The 25500-nt window shown below is 42.8% G+C and overlaps 3 protein-coding genes across 3 annotated transcripts; 1 reads left to right on the plus strand and 2 right to left on the minus strand.

The window, feature by feature from the left end:
• Positions 1-202: 202 nt before the first annotated feature.
• tes (testis derived transcript (3 LIM domains)) lies at positions 203-11065 on the minus strand. Its single transcript, XM_069163226.1, is given in 8 exon segments — positions 203-1102; positions 1415-1573; positions 1654-1869; positions 3536-4378; positions 4982-5234; positions 5236-5469; positions 6644-6729; positions 10916-11065. Coding segments are annotated over 8 exon segments (2010 nt in total). The 5' UTR covers positions 10943-11065; the 3' UTR covers positions 203-910.
• LOC138205881 (uro-adherence factor A-like) lies at positions 10954-14304 on the minus strand. Its single transcript, XM_069162228.1, has 4 exons — positions 13711-14304; positions 13054-13665; positions 12010-13008; positions 10954-10971 (listed from the first exon to the last, which is right to left on the minus strand). Exons 1-4 carry the CDS (start codon positions 14302-14304, stop codon positions 10954-10956), a joined length of 2223 nt encoding a protein of 740 aa, XP_069018329.1.
• A 448-nt stretch (positions 14305-14752) lies between these two features.
• Positions 14753-25477, plus strand: LOC138206418 (carboxypeptidase A1-like). The gene is made up of 12 exons (XM_069163117.1): positions 14753-14810; positions 19571-19764; positions 20819-20900; positions 21043-21177; positions 21678-21779; positions 22177-22278; positions 22463-22564; positions 22662-22772; positions 23214-23304; positions 23655-23854; positions 23972-24056; positions 25125-25477. The coding sequence occupies exons 2-12, from the start codon at positions 19697-19699 to the stop codon at positions 25310-25312; spliced, it is 1266 nt and encodes a 421-aa protein (XP_069019218.1). The 5' UTR covers positions 14753-14810; positions 19571-19696; the 3' UTR covers positions 25313-25477.
• Positions 25478-25500: the final 23 nt, after the last annotated feature.

Here is a 25500-nt window from a genome sequence, read left to right on the forward strand (position 1 = left end):
CAGCCCGATATATCTATATGTACACACACACACACACACACACACACACACACACACACACACACACGAAGCTGTCGAAGCTTTAATTAACCATCCAAACTGGCTGATTTCTCACAGCAGACAACTGAATCTCAGAGTTCAATTCATGGAGGAGAAAACTATTTAAAGGTCAGTTTTGGTACATATTTCCTAGAGTCCATGATTGTTTTAAGTTTTTTCCTTTTATTTATACTGAATACATTTGTATTTTATTCATCAGTAGATTTTATACAGAAGGCCAGAGAGCGGTTTGTTTAACAGTCGTAATCCAGATAGAGAAAAATAAAGACACTGGTGTAACCATGAAACAACCTGATACAGAAAGCAGATATGAGTGACCATCTCGTTAAGACTGCTCCAAACGTTCACATCCTGTTGTTCCCTTAAAATCCTTTTAAATCCTGGAGAAATACATCTATTCAACCTTCTTATCCAGAATACGATAAGAACTTCTTACAGTCGATGATATTCATGGACAGTATATGTTGTTCTTATCACTGAGATCCAGGAAGTTCAATTTAAACTACACGTTTGTCATTTTTTCTTTTCATTCAATACTTGGCTGATATTGTTTGTTATATTTCTGCATAGAGAAGACTGAGTATCAGTAGTTTAGTTTGGAGGCAGTAAAATGCAGCACATTCATTCAACAATTATTTAAGGGAGGAACAGAAAACAGAAAAAAATCTCATCTGGAAATAAAAAAAAGTGCAAGAAAAGCAATAAAAAAGCAATAAATCTAATAAGGACAACAGTGAGAGTCGACGTCTGTCAGCTGAGAGGAGGAGGTGGTCCTGGAGCAGGAGGAGGAGGAGAGGAGGAGGTGGTCCTGGAGCAGGAGGAGGAGGAGAGGAGGAGGTTTTGCGGCCCTCTAAGCCGCCGTCTTCTTCTTGCAGTCCAGGGAGCAGAAGAGGAGGCCCTGCGCCGCCATGAAGCGCTGTCCAATCAGACACTTGGAGCAGCCGGAGCACTTGAAGCATTGCGGCTCGGCGTGCCAGTGATGATCTCCGTAGGAAACCCGCTGGGCCTCCGGATCCACCGCGGCCCGGCACGCCGAGCATTTCTGAGACGGACAGAAGTTCATGTTTCTATTCACATATTTCACATCTCTGGATTCTTCACCAATAAATTCGATCTTGTTTTTGAAGCTGTTCTTTTCCCATTAAGCTCCACAGCAGCATATCTGTGTATATTTTACATGAAATACTATATAAAGATGATTATTTATGAAATAAAGATGTTTTTGACAGGTATGAAGTGAAATACAACCAGCGGCTCTGCTGATGATTCGTGGATTCTTCTTGTGTTTAGTGTGTTTCCAGCCATCCTCTCCTGTTCATCTGTTTCATACATCTTATGATTATTATGTTCTCACCACAGCGTAGTTCTTCATGTAGCAGGACGTGCAGACCGGCTTGTCCTTCTCCATCACGTACGTCTCTCCAGCCAGGATGCAGTCACAGTCGAAGCAGCAGAAGTGCTTCAGGTGCCAGTTCTGTCCTTCGGCCTGCGTGTACTCGTTACTGAAGATCAGCTGTGGACGGACAGACGGACGCGTGTCAGGACGAAGATCCAAGGATGCCGACGAACTCGGAGTCAGGAACTCCTCCTCACCTCATCGCAGCCGCCACACCGCGGCTTCTCGCTGTCGCCGTAGTGCCGTCCGCAGTACATCTGGCCTTTCTTCCAGAAGTAGATCATGTCCACCAGCAGCTCGTTGCAGGTGCAGCACACCAGGCAGGCCGGGTGCCACAGCTTGTCGTAGCCGGCCCGCTCGGCGTAGACGGCCGGCTCGCCCTGACGCATCGGCTGCTGGCAGCGATGGCACGACTTGGGGAGGAGGACAAAATATGAAATATGATTTATTACCAACATGTTCCCTGCTCATTATTATGTACTTCCTGTACTTCTAACTCAAAGAGTATTGTTCCTCTTCGAGTTCATCACAAAGTGGAGTCGCTCCTCCTTTGATCTGACAGAAGAAACATTTCAACGGTTTCATCATTGTTCTGCTTGAAAGTGAGAAAATGAAACATTAGTGGAAGTTCCTGTTATTAAACAGAAACACAGCTGCTGGTTTTAATGAGCAGGAGATGACTGCTGGGTCGTCATGGATACTGGGAGGAGTCAGAGAAGAGTGTGTCGTCATGGATACCGGGAGGAGTCAGAGGGAGAGAAGAGTGTCGTCATGGATACCGGGAGGAGTCAGAGTTAGAGAAGAGTGTCGTCATGGATACTGGGAGGAGTCAGAGAAGTGTGTCGTCACGGATACTGGGAGGAGTCAGAGGGAGAGAAGAGTGTCGTCATGGATACTGGGAGGAGTCAGAGGGAGGATGAACAACAATGGAACATTAAAACTTTGTGGAGTTTAAAACAGGAGGAAAAAAAACATGAAGAAAATATAGAGCAGGTTGATCCTCCCTGAAGTCGAGCAGTGATCTCACTTCTTCACTTCTTCACTTCTTCTATTACATAACTGCCGCTGCTTCTTGTTTCAGCATTCAAACCCTTTTTAACACATGAATCATAGAAGAACTAAAAGCAGGAATAAATCAGAAGAATCCACACGTGAAGAATTATCTTCAGCTGTGACTCCAATGTCTCCTAATTAAATCAGTGTCCATCAACCTGGACGGGTCAGAGCCGGTCTGTGGCTCCACCCAGTGGCCTGTCTGGGAATAACACTGCATCTGTCATGACGTATGGACAAATGATTGAAAGTAGAGAAACACTCTCCTGCAACGTGCATGTATTTCTCAAAAAATATCTGAGGGGAATAAATTATTACAATTATGATGAGGCACTGTTTAATGTTAATGATGAACAAGGTCAAATAGTTGAATCGTATCATGACGCATTAAACTGAACTGACCCTCCATGAAATCATGTGCCTGCTGCAGGAGCAGAAACAGAAACATTAATGGCTCATTAATAATAACCTGTTTTTATTATTTCACTGAAGCTCTCTTTAACTCCTATTAAACGTATTAAACTGCTGCTGCATCATTGGTTAACACACTGGATATTATATTAGAATTTATTATATTATATTAGAATATACATTGTTTTTTTTACTTCTCTTGCTTAAAAATATTATAATTGAATATTATTGCTTACCAACTTTCAGTGGACTCATATATTATTAGATTAAAGTTACAAAACTATCACTTCACACATTTCTTGCACAATAATGTACTTTTTTAAAATGTCTTATATTTGTATTCAATTTAACTATATTGATCTTTATTCTTTGATATTTCTTTAAGTTCTTTTTTTTAAATTTTGTAAATATTTATATATATTTTCATCGTACGGTGTAATCACCTGTTTTTATACTGTGCATATCACAATATAATTCTCTTAATCTTAATTTATCTTTCCCTACTCAATGATTCTGAATAAAAAATCATTAAAAACTTCCTGATAAAATCAATATCAGAACATATGATAAACTGATGTTATAAAGCTGGTCTGGAGGGAAATTAAAACTTCTTACAAAGTTCTGGTGTGGTAGTCCAGCTCCAGAACCAGAACCAGCTCCAGGGACCCCCATGGCTCCGGCAGCAGCAGCGGTACCGACGGCTCCTCCAGCTGGCCCGAAGCCTGCAGACCCAATCAGAGTTCCAAAAGAACCAGGATGACCTCCCCACGCTGCAGGTCCAACCCCACTGCCAACCTCGGCACCAACACCAGGGCCTGCAGCCACTGGGCCAGAGCCAGCACCAAAACCAGCACCAGCTCCAGCACCAGAACCAGAACCAGAACCAGAACCAGGTCCAACTCCAACTCCAACTCCAGAACTAGCACCAGCACCAGAACCAGCTCCAGAACCAGAACCAGCTCCAGAACCAAAACCAGCTCCAGAACCAGAACCAGAACCAGAACCAGCTCCAGCACCAGAACCAGCTCCAGCACTAAAACCAGTTCCATCACCAGAACCAGCTCCAGAACCAAAACCAGCTCCAGCCCCTGGTCTATATCCAGCACCTCCAACTCCACCAGCCCCTCCTGCTCCAGGTGGACATCCAGCTCCAACACCAGGGCCTGCATCTCCTGGCCCAGAACCAGCTCCAACCCCAGGTCCACCCTGCCCTCTGGACTGGACCAGAACCATCTCCTCGGGCAGCAGGACGTCTCCGACCCCCAGGGCCTCGTCCTTGTACTTGCGAACGAACTGCTGCATCTTCTTCACCTCTGCCGGGCTCAACTCGTGGCACCTGGACGGGTCCTGGTCGTGCTCCGGCAGCTGGCGGGCCATCTGCTGCCGACGGTACGCGGCTCCCTCGGTACCGGCCACCGGACGCTTCTCTGGTGGGAGCAGCTCAATGTAACGCACCGCCTGGAGGACGGAGGGACGGAGGAGTGAAGGACAGACATGAGAACAGGAGACCAAGATTATTTAAGGACCAATCAGAGGAGACCGTCTGGTCCTGTTGTGAGAAAACAAGCAGAACACGGGTCGTCCTGAACCAGCACCAGACTCAACAAAGACAGCAGAGGGAACTCCAGGCAGAAGATAAATGAGCAGGTTTCATTACAATCTGAACACATCAGTGAGTTAAATATATAAAGTGAATATTACTGGGCCTTAAGGTGGGACAACCAAATATCTAAATAAAAAGATAACTTTATTACAGCAGTTTAAAATGATGTGATGTGTTCAGGCTGAGCTGTCAGTGAATGAAGGCTGAAGTTATTTTTACGTTGTTACAACTGTAACCTCCAAAATATATTTGATGGTAGATTCAACGTAGTTTAGTTGTTCTAATATCTGCAAATCTTTCTTGTTACTTATTATAAACAGTAAATAACACTTCTCATAGTGGCAGGTGATCACTTTTATTGTTTTGCTTTTGCTTGTGTAAAAATAACCCCATCTGAGAAGAGCATGTTTTCCATAGTTCTGACTGTAAGCGTGTGTTTCTGCTGGTTGAACTCTCACCAGATATTTGTTAGCGACCGGTGGAGCCCACTCGTAGGTGACGGACTTCATCGGCACGTCTTTGGGGACCGGCGCCGTCCGGGCTGATGTGGCGCTCGCAGCGACCGGCACTTTATTAGCCTGGACTGCTGCAGGCAGAGCCGGAGGCGGAGCCTGAGGGTGACCGTGAGGCGGAGCCTGAGGGTGACCGTGAGGCGGAGCCTGAGCACCGCTGGGTGCCGAACCGAAGGCTCCAGCAGGCTGCACAGAGGGGGGGGGGCGCTACAGTGCTGCAGGCACTGGGTGGGAGTGTGTAGGCGGTGGCAGGGCTGGGCAGGGTGATGGTCACCATGTTGCCTTGGTAACGCGGGACCCCGTCCGTCTTCAGCTTGGCGATGAGGCCGGTGTACTTGGTGTCCTCGAACAGCTTTCCCACCTTCTTGTTCTCCTCCGAGTTCATCGCCACGTCGTGCTCCGAGAGGCCGCATTTACAGTTCCTGCAGATCTTTCTGCACAACGACGGGAAAATGATTCAGACGTGGACTTTTTAACCATTTAGAGGATTTTTCAATATGTTGTAAGCATGTAACAAAGGATATGAATTATTGATACCTGACCCAGTGGAACAATCTTCATGTTACATAAAACATGAAAACAAACCTGCTCTTTGTGATTTTTTTCGGTTCCACTCAGCTTCAACTCAACGAGCTGTTAATTCAAACATCTCCTTTCGTCAACGTGCCTGAACACATCTGTCTTCATCTGTAGACTCACGATGACATGAGTTATGATGGCAGGCGTGCTCCAGCCTAACCGGCAGCTCAGGCATGATGGGAAATACTTTGCTGGTTCAAGATGTTCAAACACAGTTTTATTTCATTTGAGGTAAAAATAAACTTTAATTTTTGGTTTTGTAAAAGCAGCTCATTCAGATTTAGGTTGAATATTTTTGACAACAGATAAAAATCTGTTGATATGAATGGAGCCGACAGACGCTGAGGTTCAGTGTGAGAGGACAGCGTCCTGACTTCCTGTTTCGTGCGGTCCGTCCCAACATGTGCTCTGGAACTTCTGTTCTGTTTGGACCCGGACGATCGTCCACACGGCCGGTTCTGCTGCAGACGCAGATCGGAGCGCTGGCAGGTTTCTGCATGTCTGATATCCTGCCAGGAATCCTCCGTTATCAGCAGCACGGGTCTGATTCACTAAGACGGCCTGGTTTCAGACTGCTGAACTGTAACTATGGAAACGCAGCAGGACTGTGAGGATCCTGTAATTACAGCTGCTTTGTAGAATCAGAGCCAGAACTCTCAGTCCTCTCTGAGCACCAATCAGATCACGTCTGTTCTCCAGAACAGCAGGTTCCTATTAGACCGATGACTCCTGCTGCTGCAGACTGATCTAATGAAGCTCAGGAGCCTGACGGTACCGAGCCGACCGGGTCCAAGAGGGACGCCTGTTGTTTTATTCCTGGAGGGAATAATAATGCTTCGACATGCTTTTCATGGTGAAAGTCCAGGTTCATATACTGACATACCTGAGACCGATTGTTACTGTCGACCACGCGGGATCCTCCTCAGTTCAGAACCGGGGTCAACAGAATCCTGATGAATGTTACCCATAATGCCGCAGTCTACTTTACAGGAAGTAAAGGAGGAAAAAAGTGTGTGAAAGTGTACAAACCTCCAGAAATGCAGCTCGAAGCCTTCACACTTGTCTTTGCACTTCAGACAGGACGCTCCCGCTCCGAACTCGTGACCGAGAGTCATCTGGACAGAACCGAGGAGAAACTCCCATTATCACACATTCATTTCCACTGCTGAACACTGATATTAAACATTAAACACTGATATTAAACATTAAACACTGATATTAAACACTGATATTAAACATTAGACACTGATATTAAACATTAAACACTGATATTAAACACTGATATTAAACATTAGACACTGATATTAAACATTAAACACTGATATTAAACATTAGACACTGATATTAAACATTAGACACTGATATTAAACATTAGACACTGATATTAAACATTAGACACTGATATTAAACATTAAACACTGATATTAAACATTAGACACTGATATTAAACATTAGACACTGATATTAAACATTAGACACTGATATTAAACATTAGACACTGATATTAAACATTAGACACTGATATTAAACATTAGACACTGATATTAAACATTAGACACTGATATTAAACATTAGACACTGATATTAAACATTAAACACGGATATTAAACATTAAACACTGATATTAAACATTAGACACTGATATTAAACATTAGACACTGATATTAAACATTAGACACTGATATTAAACATTAGACACTGATATTAAACATTAGACACTGATATTAAACATTAAACACTGATATTAAACATTAAACACTGATATTAAACATTAAACACGGATATTAAACATTAAACACTGATATTAAACATTAAACACTGATATTAAACATTAAACACGGATATTAAACATTAAACACTGACATTAAACATTAAACACTGATATTAAACGCTGATATTAAACATTAAACACTGATATTAAACATTAAACTGATATTAAACACTGATATTAAACATTAAACACTGATATTAAACGCTGATATTAAACATTAAACACTGATATTAAACATTAAACTGATATTAAACACTGATATTAAACAGACATTAAACATTAAACACTGAGCTTCCTTCCTGCAGGATGAACTGTGTAACTGGAAAAAGTTGAAATCAAGTTATTTTGGTTTTAAGGATTTAAAACGTCAGTGAAACTTCAGTGAAACTTCAGTGAAACTTTAGTGAAACCAGTGAAACTTCAGTGAAACCAGTGAAACTTCAGTGAAACTTCAGTGAAACTTCAGTGAAACTTCAGTGAAACTTTAGTGAAACCAGTGAAACTTCAGTGAAACTTCAGTGAAACTTCAGTGAAACTTCAGTGAAACTTCAGTGAAACTTTAGTGAAACCAGTGAAACTGCAGTGAAGCATGTCAGACTGGTGTCCAGCCTCATTGAGGGAAGTGCTGCTCCGCATGGAGAGAAATGATTCCCTGTAACTATCCAGTGTTTATAAGAGGACGTGATCAACATCTGGAGGAGAGCAGACGCTCATCAACAAAGTCAGGAAGTGAAATAATGGATGCAGCCTGCTGAACGTAGGAGAGAAGACAACTCCTCCGTCACCTTAATGAGCAGAACAAACCGTAAACACACTTTCAGGTGGGAGAAATCTGGATTTCTGAACATTAGCATGAAAATATTTTGTAATATTCAGAATAAAGAAACCTCTGATGTGGTAGATGAGTTTTATTCTTCAGAGTGTTTCTTATTGAATATCATCAGTAATGTTATTGTCTGACTGTTTCTCTTCTTGTCACTATCATTAGTGCTGCTGTGACCATATTTGGTCATGTATTCAATGATGCTGAGTGTGGTGGGTTCCCAGCATGCACCCTGCTGTCAGGAGGATGTTTTTGACCTAAAAGAAACTTGCTGCTGAGGAATGCAGACGGTCACTCCCGTTTCTAACGGTTCTCACTTCATGCAACAGTTTGTGTTTCATCGAAGTTTCAGGAGAAACTTTAAAACATCTCGGGGAAGCTGCTCATGTCCTCCAGCTTTTTACTGTCGCAGCATCACCACAACTTTGGAGTGCAAAACCTGAATCAGACTAGAAATAAGAGCATTTGTTTCTAACAATATCTTTCAAATCAAACTTTTTCTCCTTTAATGTATTACATCCAGAATATTGTGTTTGTAGGACTCGTGTTTCAACACTAAAATAATACTATAACTGAGGAAGACGAGTTTCTTCAATGTTAAATGTTAATGCCTTTTAATAAAGTGGGATCTAAAGGTAGAAAGATGTTGATTGACATCTGGAGCTGTAAGAAAAAAAATCTGTGCAGGTATACAACTAAGTTAAAGTCATCCACAGTCTGAGCTGTGGGCCCATTTCAGTTTTTAAAAGATTTAAAGAGGATAACTGTGAAATAAAGAGAATAACTGATTTAAAGAGAATAACTGTGATTTAAAGTGTCCCAGCTGGTGAAGTCTAAATGTTTATTGAGGCCTGGTGAGGAGGACCTGAGGAGTGTTTGTTTCCCTGGAACAGTTTCACCATCTGCAGATGATGTTAATCGGTGACTGTGAATTATTATCATTATTATTATTCTGGTGACTCCGGTCCGATGAGTCGTCATGAGTCACTGCAGGTCGTATGAAGGTCGTCACTTTAACGTCAGCTGCTCTTTGACCTCGACATCAACACGGAGCCCAAACACATTTCAATCTCTGAGTTATTCAAGTTTTCTTACTTCTGCAGTGTTTTATTTTAACGTGCTGCTGAATATCTGTTGATAACAGAATCAAACTGTATTGAGATTTAAAGAAGCAGAGTTTAGTTTCAATCAAGCCGAACATGACAGACTGCTTCTTCTCTTGTGAAGCAGAACTCACCTGATTGAGACTTTATTAGCTACCACATCTTATCTGGGCAGGATGAAGGTGGAATATATTCATATATAAATAAATCTCTGGAGGATCAGGTCACTCATCTGCAGTAAATTCTTCCACCAAATCTTCTGTATGAGCTTCAACAATCATGGAGGTGTTCAGGGAGGAAGACTCTCCCACTGAGGTCGGAGGTCGACCTGTTTTCAACATTATATTAGAGCCTGATTATCATGGAGCACCAGAAGACTGAGCAGAAGGAATCTCATGAATGTCAAATATTCGATGAATGTGCATCTAAAAAAATGATCTCCAGTCTGTGAAATGAAAAGCTATTGACTGTAAACGTGATCTCAGTCTGAGACAGTTAGAGCCACACAGTCGGCTTAATAAGTCTTCTTCTCACTTGTGCTGCCAAATTCCATGAAGAATACCTTTAATTTAGTAGCATCACGTTGAGAAGCTTTTAGGAAGATCAGTGTTTGAGCTGGACGCCCTGCTGGGACTCCTCAGGTCAACATGACGTCATCGCTCCATGAGCCCAGACTGCTACTTCGTATTTAACTGTCACAACAAAGACGGACCTGTTGAGGTTACGTGCATAATAGTTATGCCGAATTTATACTGTTATGATGTACGATTTCTTATCTGTCAAAGAGTTTGTGTGTTTGATTGACACAGTGACACTATACCAGGGGTGTCAAACTCATTTTAGTGAAGGGGCCACATACGGCCCACTTTCACCTCAAGTGGTCCCGACCAGTAAAATCACAGCATACTAACGCATTCATAACGACAATACTTCTCTCTGTTTAAATCATTGAAGGTTTTTGGATGATAAACCCTATTTTAAAGGTCTTTCTACAATAAACTAGAAACATAAAGACCAAAAACTCAGAATCAGCCCACTGTTTCTCTGCCCCAGATCTCCTCCACAGACTCCCTCACAGCAGCTGCTCCCTCCGGAGCAGACGTCACATTTACGCTGTTTCTGAAGCAATTACTGGATCCATTAAAAACAAAATAACAAACCGTTTGTACTCATAAACCTCCATATTCTCAGAGAAATGCAATTTATGTCTTTCTGTAATTTTCACACTTGGCAAAGTCATCAGGTGGGCCGAGCTGGACCCCCTGGCGGGCCGGATCCGGCCCGCGGGCCGTATGTTTGACATCCCTGCACTATACCGTTAACATTTCAAGCTCAGTTCGTCGTTGAGTTCCTTCAGAGGAACTTCTTGGAGGAACTTCTTGGAGGAACTTCTTGGAGGAACTTCTTGGAGGAAGTAGCAGCACACGTGCACGAGCTGCTTCATAGTCTCCACCTCGTGACCCTGAAATGTTGGAAATAACGGAGTGAACGGCCGACCGAAGTGGGCCGTGGTACCGGGACTTCTCACCCACCTGCCCCGGTCCACCTTTCAGGGCGTTCCCCGGTCAGTCCCGGATAACGACGGAGAACACGGCGGAACTTACCTTCTTCACTTCCTTCTCTATTTCCATCGCAGCGTCTTTCAGCCAAGTTCTGTCTCCTGGAACCGAAAACCAACACCGATGACACGCAGCAGGGACATAAAACCAGTCCTTTCTTCACTTTGTCCTCCCGGAGGTCCTGTCCAGCCAGGGGAATCACGCACACGACTTCCGGCGACACATTTCAGAATAAAAGAAATAGTTTGTGACAAGTTTGTAATGAGATGTTTCTGTCAGTGTGAGTGAAAAGTATTTAGAAAATCTATAAAGTCCTCACGCACATTTTTATGTGAAACAAGATTGCCAGATGTGGTTCGTAGAAAATAAATATTGCCGTTTGAAAAAGAAAAGTTGTTCAAAACCTGAACAGTGTCTCTTTTATTAGAGTAAATATTCATCTCATTTTCGGCATCTGCAGTTACATACAAATCAAATTACTGAAAAAGAGCTAATAGATGCCGACTTTATAAGAACAATTCTCACACTCCCCCAAATTATAAAGTGCTACACAACCGAAGCGTTGATTTAATTTGAAGACTGGGCGACCACACTACGGACGTTACTTAACTTTAGTTTTTATATGTACTAGACATATTTGGTGAATACTATTCCGTTGCAGTCGTTCCTCGCATTTTACTTTGAAAGCAGCATTGCTTTACTTCCGGGTACATTCTTGTATCTTCCTTTCCGGCTTGACGCGCTTTCACTTCGGAGGTCCCGTTCAGTTTTCATTGATACTCAAGGGGAGGGACTTCCGCTTTGATGGATTTTTATTGTAACCAATGGGAACCGAGAAACCGCCCGTGGTCAGCCGGCCAGCCAATCAGAGAGCCGCAGGGGCGTGATCCAAACGTAACAAAGGACGTGACTGTGTGTAACGTGCTGTGGTTCCGACTCAGGGATCACTGGGTCACCTCTCATCATGTTCTCACCACTTTAAACGGCAGATTATAAAACATACCAACATGTAAATAAACAGGAGGAATCTGTCTGTGTGGAAGAATATATTTTAATTCTGAAGTAAACACTGAAAGAATAAAAGGAGAACAACCAGCTGTTTTGCGTTTTTTTACTGACTCGCCCATCAACAGCCTCACTGACAGGAAACAGTGGTTAGCAGCTTCCTGTGTGCGTCTGCAGGCCTCTTCAGAGGAAACGACACGCCGGAGGCTCAGTTCCTCCAGTTCCTCCAGTTCCTTCTGTTCCTCCAGTTCCTCCAGTGCCTCCAGTTCCTTCCGTTCCTTCAGTTCCTCCAGTTCCTCCAGTGCCTCCAGTTCCTCCAGTTCCTCCAGTTCCTTCCGTTCCTTCAGTTCCTCCAGTTCCTCCAGTTCCTTCAGTTCATCCAGTGCCTCCAGTGCCTCCAGTTCCTCCAGTGCCTCCAGTGCCTCCATTTCCTTCAGTACCTCCAGTTCCTCCAGTTCCTCCAGTTCCTCCAGTTCCTTCCGTTCCTTCAGTTCCTCCAGTTCCTCCAGTTCCTTCAGTTCATCCAGTGCCTCTAGTTCCTCCAGTGTCTCCAGTGCCTCCAGTTCCTCCAGTTCCTCCAGTGCCTCCAGTGCCTCCATTTCCTTCAGTACCTCCAGTGCCTCTAGTTCCTCCAGTGCCTCCAGTGCCTCCAGTTCCCCCAGTTTCTCCAGTTCCTCCAGTTCCTCCAGTTCCTTCAGTTCCTCCAGTGCCTCCAGTGCCTCCAGTTCCTCCAGTGCCTCTAGTTCCTCCAGTGCCTCCAGTTCCTCCAGTGCCTCCAGTGCCTCCAGTTCCTTCAGTTCCTCCAGTTCCTCCGGTTCCTCCAGTTCCTCCAATTCCTCCAGTTCCTCTAGTTCCTCCAGTGCCTCCAGTGCCTCCAGTTCCCCCAGTTTCTCCAGTTCCTCCAGTTCCTCCAGTGCCTCCATTGCCTCCAGTTCCTTCAGTTCCTCCAGTTCCTCCGGTTCCTCCAGTTCCTCCAGTGCCTCCAGTTCCCCCAGTTTCTCCAGTTCCTCCAGTTCCTCCAGTTCCTCCAATTCCTCTAGTTCCTCCAGTGTCTCCAGTGCCTCCAGTTCCTCCAGTTCCTCCAGTGCCTCCAGTGCCTCCAGTTCCTTCAGTTCCTCCAGTTCCTCCGGTTCCTCCAGTTCCTCCAATTCCTCCAGTTCCTCCAGTTCCTCCAGTGCCTCCAGTGCCTCCAGTGCCTCCAGTTTCTCCAGTTCCTCCAGTTCCTTCAGTTCCTCCAGTGCTTCCAGTGCCTCTAGTTCCTCCAGTGCCTCTAGTTCCTCCGGTGCCTCCAGTGCCTCCAGTTCCTCCAGTGCCTCCAGTGCCTCCAGTTCCTTCAGTTCCTCCAGTTCCTCCGGTTCCTCCAGTTCCTCCAATTCCTCCAGTTCCTTCAGTTCCTCCAGTGCTTCCAGTGCCTCCAGTTCCTCCAGTGCCTCCAGTGCCTCCAGTTCCTCCAGTTCCTCCGGTTCCTCCAGTTCCTCCAATTCCTCCAGTTCCTCTAGTTCCTCCAGTGCCTCCAGTGCCTCCAGTTCCCCCAGTTTCTCCAGTTCCTCCAGTTCCTCCAGTTCCTCCAGTGCCTCCATTGCCTCCAGTTCCTTCAGTTCCTCCAGTTCCTCCGGTTCCTCCAGTTCCTCCAGTGCCTCCAGTTCCCCCAGTTTCTCCAGTTCCTCCAGTTCCTCCAGTTCCTCCAATTCCTCTAGTTCCTCCAGTGTCTCCAGTGCCTCCAGTGCCTCCAGTTCCTCCAGTGCCTCCAGTTCCTTCAGTTCCTCCAGTTCCTCCGGTTCCTCCAGTTCCTCCAATTCCTCCAGTTCCTCCAGTTCCTCCAGTGCCTCCAGTGCCTCCAGTGCCTCCAGTTTCTCCAGTTTCTCCAGTTCCTCCAGTTCCTTCAGTTCCTCCAGTGCTTCCAGTGCCTCTAGTTCCTCCAGTGCCTCTAGTTCCTCCAGTGCCTCCAGTGCCTCCAGTTCCTCCAGTGCCTCCAGTGCCTCCAGTTCCTTCAGTTCCTCCAGTTCCTCCGGTTCCTCCAGTTTCTCCAATTCCTCCAGTTCCTTCAGTTCCTCCAGTGCTTCCAGTGCCTCCAGTTCCTCCAGTGCCTCCAGTGCCTCCAGTTCCTTCAGTTCCTCCAGTTCCTCCGGTTCCTCCAGTTTCTCCAATTCCTCCAGTTCCTTCAGTTCCTCCAGTGCCTCCAGTGCCTCTAGTTCCTCCAGTGCCTCCAGTGCCTCCAGTTCCTTCAGTTCCTCCAGTTCCTCCGGTTCCTCCAGTTCCTCCAATTCCTCCAGTTCCTCCAGTTCCTCCAGTTCCTCCAATTCCTCCAGTGCCTCGAGTGCCTCCATTTCCTTCAGTACCTCCAGTGCCTCTAGTTCCTCCAGTTCCTCCAGTTCCTCCAGTTCCTTCAGTTCCTCCAGTTCCTCCAGTTCTTGGTGTTCAGTTTTCATCATAAACACTCTCCTTCATGTATAGAAACTCTCTCATTTGTATGAACCAGAACTTACAACCTCGTAATGCTGATATCAGCATGAGTCCAAACAGGGTCTCACCAGTCAGGATGTGACCCTGAACTAGAACACGTTATCTATCAAACTGCTTTTTAAAGATGATACGATGTCTAAAATTAAATTGTCTGATCAGCTGTGGTTGTTCACTGACTGCAGACTGATGATTTCTATTATCGGACCTTCGGACGTCTACAAGGGCCTTTTATTGTGTTTGCCGACCCCCCATTCAACAAACTCCTCCTGACTTCATATTTCTACAAAATAAAACATGAAGAGGGAAGTTGTTGTGTGAAAGTGCTGTTTCACCGTGACGCAGCTCGTTGGTGGACGTGGACCTTCTGCCTGTGAACACTGCAGCTGTTTCCTCTGCTCTCTTTATCAGCTGGTTGCGTAACACAAAGCTGCAGGTTCCAGATGGGGACATGCAGACAGGCGAGATCTCAGTAGTGAGTATAATGTATAATGTTTAATGTTTAATGTTTAATGTTTAATGTTTAATGTCCAGGATGTTACTCTGCTGATTTCATATCAGTAAATCCTCTCATGTGTGGTTGATGTGTTTTATAAATGAGGGAAATCTTTTTATTTAGAATCACTGAAAAGTTCTGACATCTTATCTGGAGCGTATTGTTTAAAAATTCAATGATTATTCCCACTTAAATGTAAAAAAATGTCCAGGTTAAAAACTGAATATTAATGTCAGCTGTTAAGTTTGATGCCATTTTTCTGTTTAGGTGTCACATTGTTTGCTGAGTGTCATTTTGAAAAGAACTCCAGATGTGAAGTTTCTCAGTCTGATGACGGTCTCGTGTCTGAAGTGTTTCTGTGCTCACAAACAGACTTCATAGAACATGTGGTTTAGATTATTAAGAGTGATGGTAATGAACTGATAATGAAAATGATGGAGCAGCGCGACCAACAGGAAGCAGAAACAAACTGTGTTCGTGCTGAGCAGTGAGACGCCATCTTAGATCAACATTATACCAGCTGGTAGCAGAATATGACCACTATGGTTCCATTATAGTGTTTTTTTTCAAGTCTTTTATTAATTAAAGTTATTCACAAAATAAAAACAATGGAAGGATGGAACACAGTCACAAAGTAAAATGTAGGATTTTGATAATCGATAACGATAATCTGTTGGTCAGATGACATAAACACTGAAAACTTCAGACCATATAAACTAAAGGGGAAAAACATCTATCTTTATAATTAATATCAGCTGGTTCTCTTATCTGAGCACAGAGACTGTAAACATGGAAACAGCTGCTCTGTCATAATGTCATAAAATCCTCCAACATCACTTCTTAAACTCTCATTAACATATGATATCATGTTTGTTTAATCAAGACAAAAGCAACATTTTCTGGTTGACTGGCATCATTTCTGTGACTTCTTCTGATAAAAAGAAAAACAAGTTTATTTCCCAAAATGCTGCTTTAATTTCTTAATAGAAAATATTACAGCAATGATAACAAATGTTTTAGACGTAAAGAATACGCAAAGTGCTTTTTGTGCTATAAAAACAACCGTGAAAAAGCAGGATAATGTTTGTTTTAGTGAATATAAACAGATGTTCCTGTCATAGAGTAATAGTTCACATCATTCATCAAATAAAGTTATTAATCATTCTCCGCTTCCAGGTGGTTAAATGTAAGAATGCATCTGCCGTTTTATATCAAAGTCGATTTGATTTGAATTTGATTTTGCATTTTGGACCAAACCAGTAATTTAAAGACACCCTGAGAGTGTTGAGGAACGTTTGCTGCAAAGGAACAAGTTATGGAAAGATTTTTACAAAACATAATTCAATTCAACTTTATTTCTATAGCGCCAAATCACATCACAGGTTATTTCATGGCACTTAACACATTCAAGTCTTTACAGCAGAACTTTACAATATTATACAGAGAAACCAACAATTCAACAATTCATCAATTCAACAATTCAACAATTCAACAATTCATCAATTCAACAATTCAACAATTCAACAATTCAACAATTCAACAATTCAACAATTCATCAATTCAACAATTCAACAATTCAACAATTCAACAATTCATCAATTCAACAATTCATCAATTCAACAATTCAACAATTCAACAATTCAACAATTCATCAATTCAACAATTCAACAATTCAACAATTCATCAATTCATCAATTCAACAATTCAACAATTCATCAATTCAACAATTCAACAATTCATCAATTCAACAATTCAACAATTCATCAATTCAACAATTCAACGATTCATCAATTCAACAATTCAACAATTCAACAATTCATCAATTCAACAATTCAACAATTCAACAATTCAACAATTCATCAATTCAACAATTCATCAATTCAACAATTCAACAATTCATCAATTCAACAATTCAACAATTCAACAATTCATCAATTCAACAATTCAACAATTCATCAATTCAACAATTCAACAATTCAACAATTCAACAATTCATCAATTCAACAATTCAACAATTCATCAATTCAACAATTCAACAATTCAACAATTCATCAATTCAACAATTCAACAATTCAACAATTCAACAATTCCCACATAAGCTAGGAGGGAAAAACTCCTCTTTAAGGGAGAAAAACCTCCAACAGAGGGAAGAAAAACTCCTTTTAACAGGAAGAAACCTCCGACAGAACCAGGCTCAGAGGTGGGCGGAGCATCTGTTAACCAGAGACATGCAGCTCCATGACGGGACATCTGGAAAAGAAAGAAGAGAAACTACACGAGTGAAGGAACTGAATTGAGACAACAGATAATAATAAGAAACTATGGGAGAGAAGAAGATGGTGAGGTATGAGTCAGTTAAAGAGTAGGAGGAAAGAAAAGAAGCTCAGCATGTAACGAGGTCCTCCAGCAGCCTCGGCCTATAACAGCATAACTAAGGGTTGGTTCAGGTCTACCTGAGCCAGCCCTAACTATAGGCTTCATCAAAAAGGAACGTTTTGAGTCTAATCTTAAAGCTAGAGAGGGTTTCTGCCCCTCCAACACAAACTGGGAGCTGGTTCCACAGGGGAGGAGCCTGAAAACTGAAGCTCCGCCTCCCATTCTACTTCTGTAAACTCTGGGAACCACAAGTAGACCAGCGTACTGAGAGAGAAGTGCTCTGCTAGGATTATATGGTTCTATAAGATCTCTAAGATATGATGGAGCCTGGTCATGTAGAGCTTTGTAAGTCATCAAGAGAATTTCAAATTCTATTCTTGATTTCACAGGAAGTCAGTGAAGAGAAGCTAAAACTGGAGAAATATGATCTCTCTTGATAAATCCCGTCAGTACTCTTGCTGCAGCATTTTGGATCAGCTGCAAGGTTTTTAATGAGTAATGTGGACATCCTAACAACAAGGAATTACAATAATCTAGTCTAGAAGTAACAAATACATGAATGAGTTTTTCTGCATCACGCTGAGGAAGGATTTTCCTGATTTTATTAATATTACGTAGATGAAAGAAGGCAGTTCTGGAGATTTGCTTTATATGGTGTCTAAAGGACAAATCCTCATCAAAGATGACTCCAAGGTTCCTCACAGTTTTGCTGGAGGCCAAGACAACGTCATCTAGAGTAACTAAGTGATTACAGAAAGAGTTTCTGAGGTGTTTAGGACCAAGTACAAGAACTTCTGTTTTATCTGAATTTAGAAGCAGGAAGTTTTTGGTCATCCAGGCCTTTATGTCTTTTAGACAGGCTTCAAGTTTTACTAACTGATTAGTTTCATCTGGTTTTATAGAAAGATATAGCTGAGTGTCATCTGCATAACAATGGAAGTTGATGCAGTGCTTCCTGATGACATCTCCTAATGGAAGCATGTACAAAGTAAAAAGTATTGGGCCTAACACTGAGCCTTGTGGAACTCCATCACTAACTCTTGTTTGTCTGGAAGACTCATTGTTGACATGGACAAACTGGAATCTATCTGATAAGTAGGATTTGAACCAGTCTAATGCAGTTCCTTTAATCCTCGTAACATCTTCTAATCTCTGTAATAAGATCGTATGATCAATCGTATCAAAAGCAGCACTGAGGTCCAGAAGAACAAGTACAGAGATGAGTCCATTATCTGAGGCTAATAAAAGGTCGTTAGTAACTTCCACCAGAGCTGTTTCTGTGCTATGATGAACATCTAAAGACTGAACATCTTCAAACAGATCATTCCTTTGTAAATGATCACAAAGTTGATTTGAAACAACTTTTTCAAGGATTTTAGAAATAAACGTCAGGTTGTAAATTGGTCTGTAGTTTCCTAAAACAGCTGATCAAGAGTCGGCTTTTTAAGTAAAGGTTTAATTACAGCCACTTTAAAAGCCTGCGGTACATAGCCGGTTACAATAGATAGGTTGATCTGATCTAATATGGACGTATTAATTAAAGGGAAGACTTCCTTAAAAAGTTTAGTTGGGATGAGATCTAACAGACAGCTAGAGGATCCAGATGAAGAAATAATTCTAGTTAACTCAGAGAGCTCAACAGGAGAGAAATGTTCCAAGTTTACATCTGGTCCTACAGTTGCTTTCAGGGCTGCTGTTGCTTAACATCACATCAGTGATGGTGTCAGGAAGGGTCGGCCCGATTCTCTCCCTGATAGTAAGAATTTTATTAGTAAAGAAGTTAATGAAGTCATTACTGCTGAGAGCTGAAGGAATAGAGGACTCAACAGAACTGGGACTCTTTGTCAGCCTGCTACAGTGATGAAAAGAAACCTGGGGTTGTTCTTGTTGTCCTCTATTAATGATGAATAATATAAAGTTCTGGCCTTACCAAGAGCTTTCTTATATAATATTAGACTATCCTTCCAGGCAGGTGAAATTCTTCTAAATTAGTGGAACTCCATTTCCTTTCCATCTTTCTAGTCGCTGCCTAGCAGAGCGTAGTTCTGAGTTGTACCATGGAGACAACTTCCTCTGGTTCATGACTCTCTTCTTCAGAGGGGCGACATCATCTAGAGTTGTAGCAGAGATACTGCAGTACATAACTGACAGATAGATGATAAGTGATTAAGCTTCACATCTTACACATGTTTTTGGTGTTTTAATAAGCAGATTCTTCATAATGAAACTGAATAAGAAAACTGGATTTGAAATAGTTTTTAAATTGTTTCAGATAGAAATAAAAACACCTTTGACAAGTGTTTTTTTTTTTTATTCAATGTCATAAACACATGTTTGCATGGGCCAACGTTTTGTGTCTGCAGGTTGCCGTGGGAACAGGAGCAGCTGGTGACACACCCCCATCACCTGAACAAGGTCGAGGTCAGGACACGTGACTTGGACCTGGATCCATAAAAGGCTGATCTGGACCGGGCAGCTCACTCTGCTCCATGATGAAGGCGCTGCTCGTGTTGGCCGCGCTGTCTGTGGCTGCTTTTGGAAAGGTGACATTTGATGGGTGAGTGACCGGTTGGACGTCCCGCTGCTGCGGAGGAGCAGGCTGAGGAGGAGCAGGCTGAAGAGGAGCAGGCTGAGGAGGAGCAGGCAGCACTGTGATGATGTTTGGGAGAATACAAGGAAAGTCAGGATGCTTTCAACAATGATGCTGTGAATAGTCTAAAAGTTTTACTTCTTACAAAGTGCTGAAACGCACAAAATAATGTTTTTCTGCAGCAGTTAACTTCATGAAAACTGTAGGAATATTAATTATATTAATGTAATATATTAATATACTGTATATATTAATGTAATATATTAATATATTGTCCGTATATGTTGGCAGCACTCTGCCGGTAGACGTGTGAATCAGTTGTAAGTGATTAATAACTTTTTCATGAAGACCCATTTGCAGCGTTGCAGCCGTTTCTCAGTCAACATGACTCATTCTCTCCTACTTTTAAATTAATTTAATCATCAAAGTGATCCTGATGCAGCAGTTTGAAAACTATAACATCTGTCAACAAATCAAATGGCACATTTAGATTTTTAAGATCAGCACAGATGCTAAATAGCTCCAAACGTCACTGTCCCAGCTTTTATTTTGAAAGTATAATAAAGGGTCCTAAAATGGATCTTTGCAGAAGCCCAGAAGTTGTTGTAGAGTGCTTAAAGAAATGATCATCGTCTGTCTCAGAGTCGTCTGACTGACTGGACGACGTTCAGGACTGAAGGAGCCGAACATCTGAAGCAGGACGCCGTCTTCTCGTCATGGAAGACGTTGTTTTGAACTGTTGCATGTTTGGGGATTTAATTTGTGACTTATCAGAACATCCTCGATGCTACGACTGATCTAAGAAAGTTAAAACCTTTGAGCAGCATGTGTACATGATTTAGAAATATTAAATCCTCATTAATATTTCACAATGTTTGGTGCAATAACTGTCTTTTAACTGGAAGGATCCAGTTTCACAACAGCCTTCATGTCTTCTCTTTTTCAGGGGAACTTTATATGAGCAGTGCAGAAAGCAGAGTTGAGTAAAAGGTTGCACAACATGGTGGTTCTGTGTTTTCAGGCATCAGGTGCTTCGGATCAGCGCCAAGGATGAAGCTCAGCTGTCTCTGATCAAAGAGCTGGAGGACGTGCTGGAGTATGAGGTTACTCATCATATTTAAGATTCTAAGATAGAAATAGAAGGAGCGTAAAGATTCAAACCTGTGATGCCCCATATTATCTTGAATTATATTTTTACAATAAAATTTGTGAATAAAGTGAAATATGAACCCTGTGTTCCTCCAGCTGGACTTCTGGAGGGGAGTGGCTGACGTGGACACACCTGTTGATGTCAGAGTTCCTGCTCACAACCTGCAGATCGTCAAAATGTACCTGGAGACGCAGGACATCGAGTTCTCCGTCATGATGGAAGACCTGCAGGTAGAATGAGCAGCTGGTCGGTCTGGATCTCAGGTGGTCCAGCAGCTGGTCGGTCTGGATCTCAGGTGGTCCAGCAGCTGGTCGGTCTGGATCTCAGGTGGTCCAGCAGCTGGTCGGTCTGGATCCCAGGTGGTCCAGCAGCTGGTCGGTCTGGATCTCAGGTGGTCCAGCAGCTGGTCGGTCTGGATCCCAGGTGGTCCAGCAGCTGGTCGGTCTGGATCTCAGGTGGTCCAGCAGCTGGTCGGTCTGGATCTCAGGTGGTCCAGCAGGTGGTCGGTCTGGATCTCAGGTGGTCCAGCAGCTGGTCGGTCTGGATCTCAGGTGGTCCAGCAGCTGGTCGGTCTGGATCTCAGGTGGTCCAGCAGCTGGTCGGTCTGGATCTCAGGTGGTCCAGCAGCTGGTCGGTCTGGATCTCAGGTGGTCCAGCAGCTGGTCGGTCTGGATCTCAGGTGGTCCAGCAGCTGGTCGGTCTGGATCTCAGGTTTGTGTTTGTGCTGCAGGTGATGCTGGATGAGGAGCAGAAGGAGATGGACGCTGCTCGCGTCTCTGATCCCAGGAACACCGACAGCTTCGACTACTCCAGCTACCACACCCTCAGCGAGGTCCGGACGCTGCTCCCTGGGACGGCTGCTGTCCCGTCATACAATCATCACTTTATATCAAACAGCTCTGAAGAAAAAATCTATGAATTCTTTGAAATAATCTGCGATTATGCAACAATTTACATGAGAATATGATTTGAACTTCATTTAAGTTACAAATATGATGAAGAAAAATCGATTGGAACTGATAACGGTCAAATTCATGTATTCTTCTTCTTAATACTGAGTTCACCTTCATGGCAAACTGTCCCCAAGTAGTTCCCACATGATCTTTAATGATGATGTTGAGCCTTAAGAAGCAGATGTAAAGTCTGTGAAGAGGAGGCGGAGCTGCAGAGTGATGTCACACTCAGCTGATGTTCGTGTACTCAAAGCAGCGTTTGGTTCTTTGCTTCAGATCTACAATTTCCAGAACATGCTGGTGGCTGAGAATCCCAACCTGGTCAGCAAGATGGTGATCGGTCAGAGCTACGAGGGCCGACCCCTCAACGTGCTCAAGGTGAGAAGAAAAGTGCAGCAGGTGGAGAAGAAGTTAGAAAATGAACTGACCTTCACGACGGAACTGAAGGACCCTGAATGCAACTGATGACTGTTCTCCAAAGCAAAACTCCCTTTTAACAAAAGAGCTTTCTTTCTGTCGCTGCATTTATTCTTGGAATAATTTCCCTTCCTGTGTGTTTCAGTTCAGCACCGGTGGAACCAACCGTCCTGCCATCTGGATCGACACCGGGATCCACTCCAGAGAGTGGGTCACTCAGGCCAGCGGCACCTGGTTCGCCAAGAAGGTGCTGTGAATATGATAATGTTCTTATTTGTACTGTCTGTCTCTGCAGCTGCTGACCTCTGACCTCTGACCTCTGACCTTCACATCTCTGTCATTAGATTGTGGATGATTATGGACGTGACCCGGCTCTCACTGCCATCCTGGACAAGATGGACATCTTCCTGGAGACGGTGACCAACCCGGATGGATTCTACTACACACACACCAAGGTGAGTCTCTCAGGTTTCATTCTGCTCATTCTGAAAGTGTCAGAAGGAAAACTACTCTGTTGTTTTCTTATTTTGTTGAAGATTAAAACTCAGCACAGTCTGAAAAAATGATGCAACAAATGGAATCAGAGTGAATTCAGTCTGCAGACTGTCGTCTTATTTTGTCTGTTAAACCATAAACATAATGCAAAGTATTAAATGAAAATAGCATGATTTGATTTACTAGCAATGAGAGCCCCGTCCTGATGGGCGAGCTCCCATGATGCACTGCACCTGTCCTCCATTCTCTCTTCTGTTCACGAGGCATCTGTATAACACCATTTAATTCTTAACATTTATGTTTCCAAGTGTCTGTTTATCATTAAGAACATTGTTCACGGTGATTCTGCACTTTAAAAAAAAACTGATTGATTGATTGCTTGATTGATTGATTGTCATCAGAACCGTATGTGGCGTAAAACCAGGAAGCCCAACCGCGGCTCCAGCTGCACGGGAGTCGATCCCAACAGGAACTGGGATGCTGGTTTTGGAGGTGAAGTCTTCCTTTGTTACTGAAGTAAATCTAGTGCAGCATCACGTTTTACTAGATACTGTATTTTGTTGTTGTTGTTGTTGTTGTTGTGATTCCATCTCTGATGATGAAGGCCAGAAAATAGAAATACTTTATAAGACTGTGTTCCAATATTTTCTATTTTAACTTGTTAAAGTTACTTCATATAGATTTTGAAGCATGTTGTCTGTCACAGTGCTGTTGTTGATGCTCCCACCAGGGGGAGCCAGATCACACACTTTAATGTGTGTGTGTGTGGGGGGGAGGTGAGGGGAGGGGGTCTCTCTCCTGTGGTCTCTTTGTGTGAACTGGGTTTGTCTGGGTTCTTCCAGGATCTGGTGCCAGCAGTAACCCCTGCTCAGAGACCTATCACGGACCCTCGGCTCACTCCGAGTCGGAGGTCAGGTCCATTGTGGACTTTGTGAAGTCCCACGGCAACTTCAAGGCCTTCATCTCCATCCACTCGTACTCCCAGATGCTGCTGTACCCCTACGGATACACCAGGACTCCCGTCAAGGACCAGACCGAGCTGGTATTAAAACCCTTTTCACTTTTACTGCCTTCATTCCTTTGACTCTTCCTGGGAATGATGACCGAACTTTTCTCCGGTGTTTGTTTAAAGTAAAACGAGGATCTCTTTTCTTAACAGCACAATCTGGCGAAGAAGGCCATCACTGACCTGGCCTCCCTGTACGGGACCTACTACAGATACGGCAGCATCATCAACACCATCTGTACGTTCAGCCTGGTTGAAACTGATCAGCAGGAAATATTTCCTCTTCTTTCATTCTGACTTTCATTTCTGTAACAAAGGAGAGTAAAGAAACGACTAAAATCTCTTATTCAACAGATCAACACTGTTGATTAATAAGCACCTTATAAACAACATACAAGCAGGTTGTTAATAGTTACAAAATATCTTGAAGCTTTAAAACCAGTCGTTGAGAGAGACGAAAATTTGCATGAATAAGTTACAGATTCAGAACAAATACTTTCACTAACTGCAATATTTTATCAGCTGTAAATACAAATTTAAAAAGATTATTTTCAAGGTATATTTTTAAATTACGCCAACAGATGAAGCTCAAAGAAAGTCTGAATGTTCATCGATGATTCATCACAAACTGAGACTGTTCTGCTGACTCGGCTTCTTTATTTGAGAAATGCAGGAAAACAACTTTTTACTGTTTTAACTTCATAGTTTGCACGAAAAAATTTCACAAGTTATTCTAACTTAACTTCACTTGTTTTTAATTCCATATAATGTCATAAGTTTGTCCACAAAACTTTGATTAACACGTATCCAAATACAACTTCAGTTAAATCTAAATATCCAATCAACTGTTTCCTTAACTTATCAAGCAAAGTTATTCAGAAATATTATATAACTTAGTCACATCAACTTCCCAGCATGCATTGTATTCAAGTTAAGGTTATATATCTTCTAATAAATGTGTGTGATCAATATAATAAGACAGGTGTGTACTTCAGACACACACATACAGTCGTAGAGGTCACAGTTGGTTCTGTGCTGATAATATGAAATAATATAATTATAATAAAAAAGAATTGACACAATTTTAACAAGAGTTCAATATTGATCTCAAACCACCATTTTAAATTTGATGCAGATTTTCAGATTTGAAAGTGAATAACTGAAGAAAATAAGTTGGATAAACTCAAAACATGAACTTTTACCAAACTAATTTTTCATTTAAACTTTGTTGTTGTTTATTTTACTGTCTCATGGCTGCTAATTAAAAACCTGTTTCATATTTGAATACTTCCTGTGTTTCTTGCAGACCAAGCCAGCGGCGGCACCATCGACTGGACCTACAACCAGGGCATCAAGTACTCCTACACCTTCGAGCTGAGGGACACCGGCCGCTACGGCTTCATCCTGCCGGCCAATCAGATCATCCCCACGGCCACGGAGACCTGGCTGGCTCTGATGGCCATCATGGATCACACCTTCAAGAACCCTTACTGATGTGTGTGTATTTGTGTGTGTGTGTGTGTGTGTGTGTGAGAGAGAGGGAAAATCTCACCTTTAAAGTGTCATCTTTAGGTCATCATCATCATCATCATCATCATCTTCATCATCATGTGACTCCTGAAAACCACAAACAGACCAATAAATGAACACACTGAAAAACTGAATGTTTCTTCTTTGACTTC

Source organism: Embiotoca jacksoni, unplaced genomic scaffold, assembly GCF_022577435.1.
Source record: "Embiotoca jacksoni isolate LCO1_2020_lvr unplaced genomic scaffold, fEmbJac1.0.p SCAF_3, whole genome shotgun sequence".
Taxonomy (NCBI): domain Eukaryota; kingdom Metazoa; phylum Chordata; class Actinopteri; family Embiotocidae; genus Embiotoca; species Embiotoca jacksoni.

Coding starts and splice junctions, on each gene's coding strand:
- LOC138205881 (XM_069162228.1), bottom strand. CDS start 14,304: ATGAAAACTGAACACCAAGAACTGGAGGAACTGGAGGAACTGAAGGAA. Junction 13,666..13,710: donor AGAAACTGGAGGCACTGGAG/GCACTGGAGGCA, acceptor GAGGAATTGGAG/GAACTGGAGGAACCGGAGGA. Junction 13,009..13,053: donor AGGCACTGGAGGCACTGGAG/GCACTGGAGGAA, acceptor GAGGAACTGGAG/GAACCGGAGGAACTGGAGGA.
- LOC138206418 (XM_069163117.1), top strand. CDS start 19,697: ATGATGAAGGCGCTGCTCGTGTTGGCCGCGCTGTCTGTGGCTGCTTTT. Junction 21,178..21,677: donor TCATGATGGAAGACCTGCAG/GTAGAATGAGCA, acceptor TTTGTGCTGCAG/GTGATGCTGGATGAGGAGCA. Junction 21,780..22,176: donor GCTACCACACCCTCAGCGAG/GTCCGGACGCTG, acceptor TCTTTGCTTCAG/ATCTACAATTTCCAGAACAT.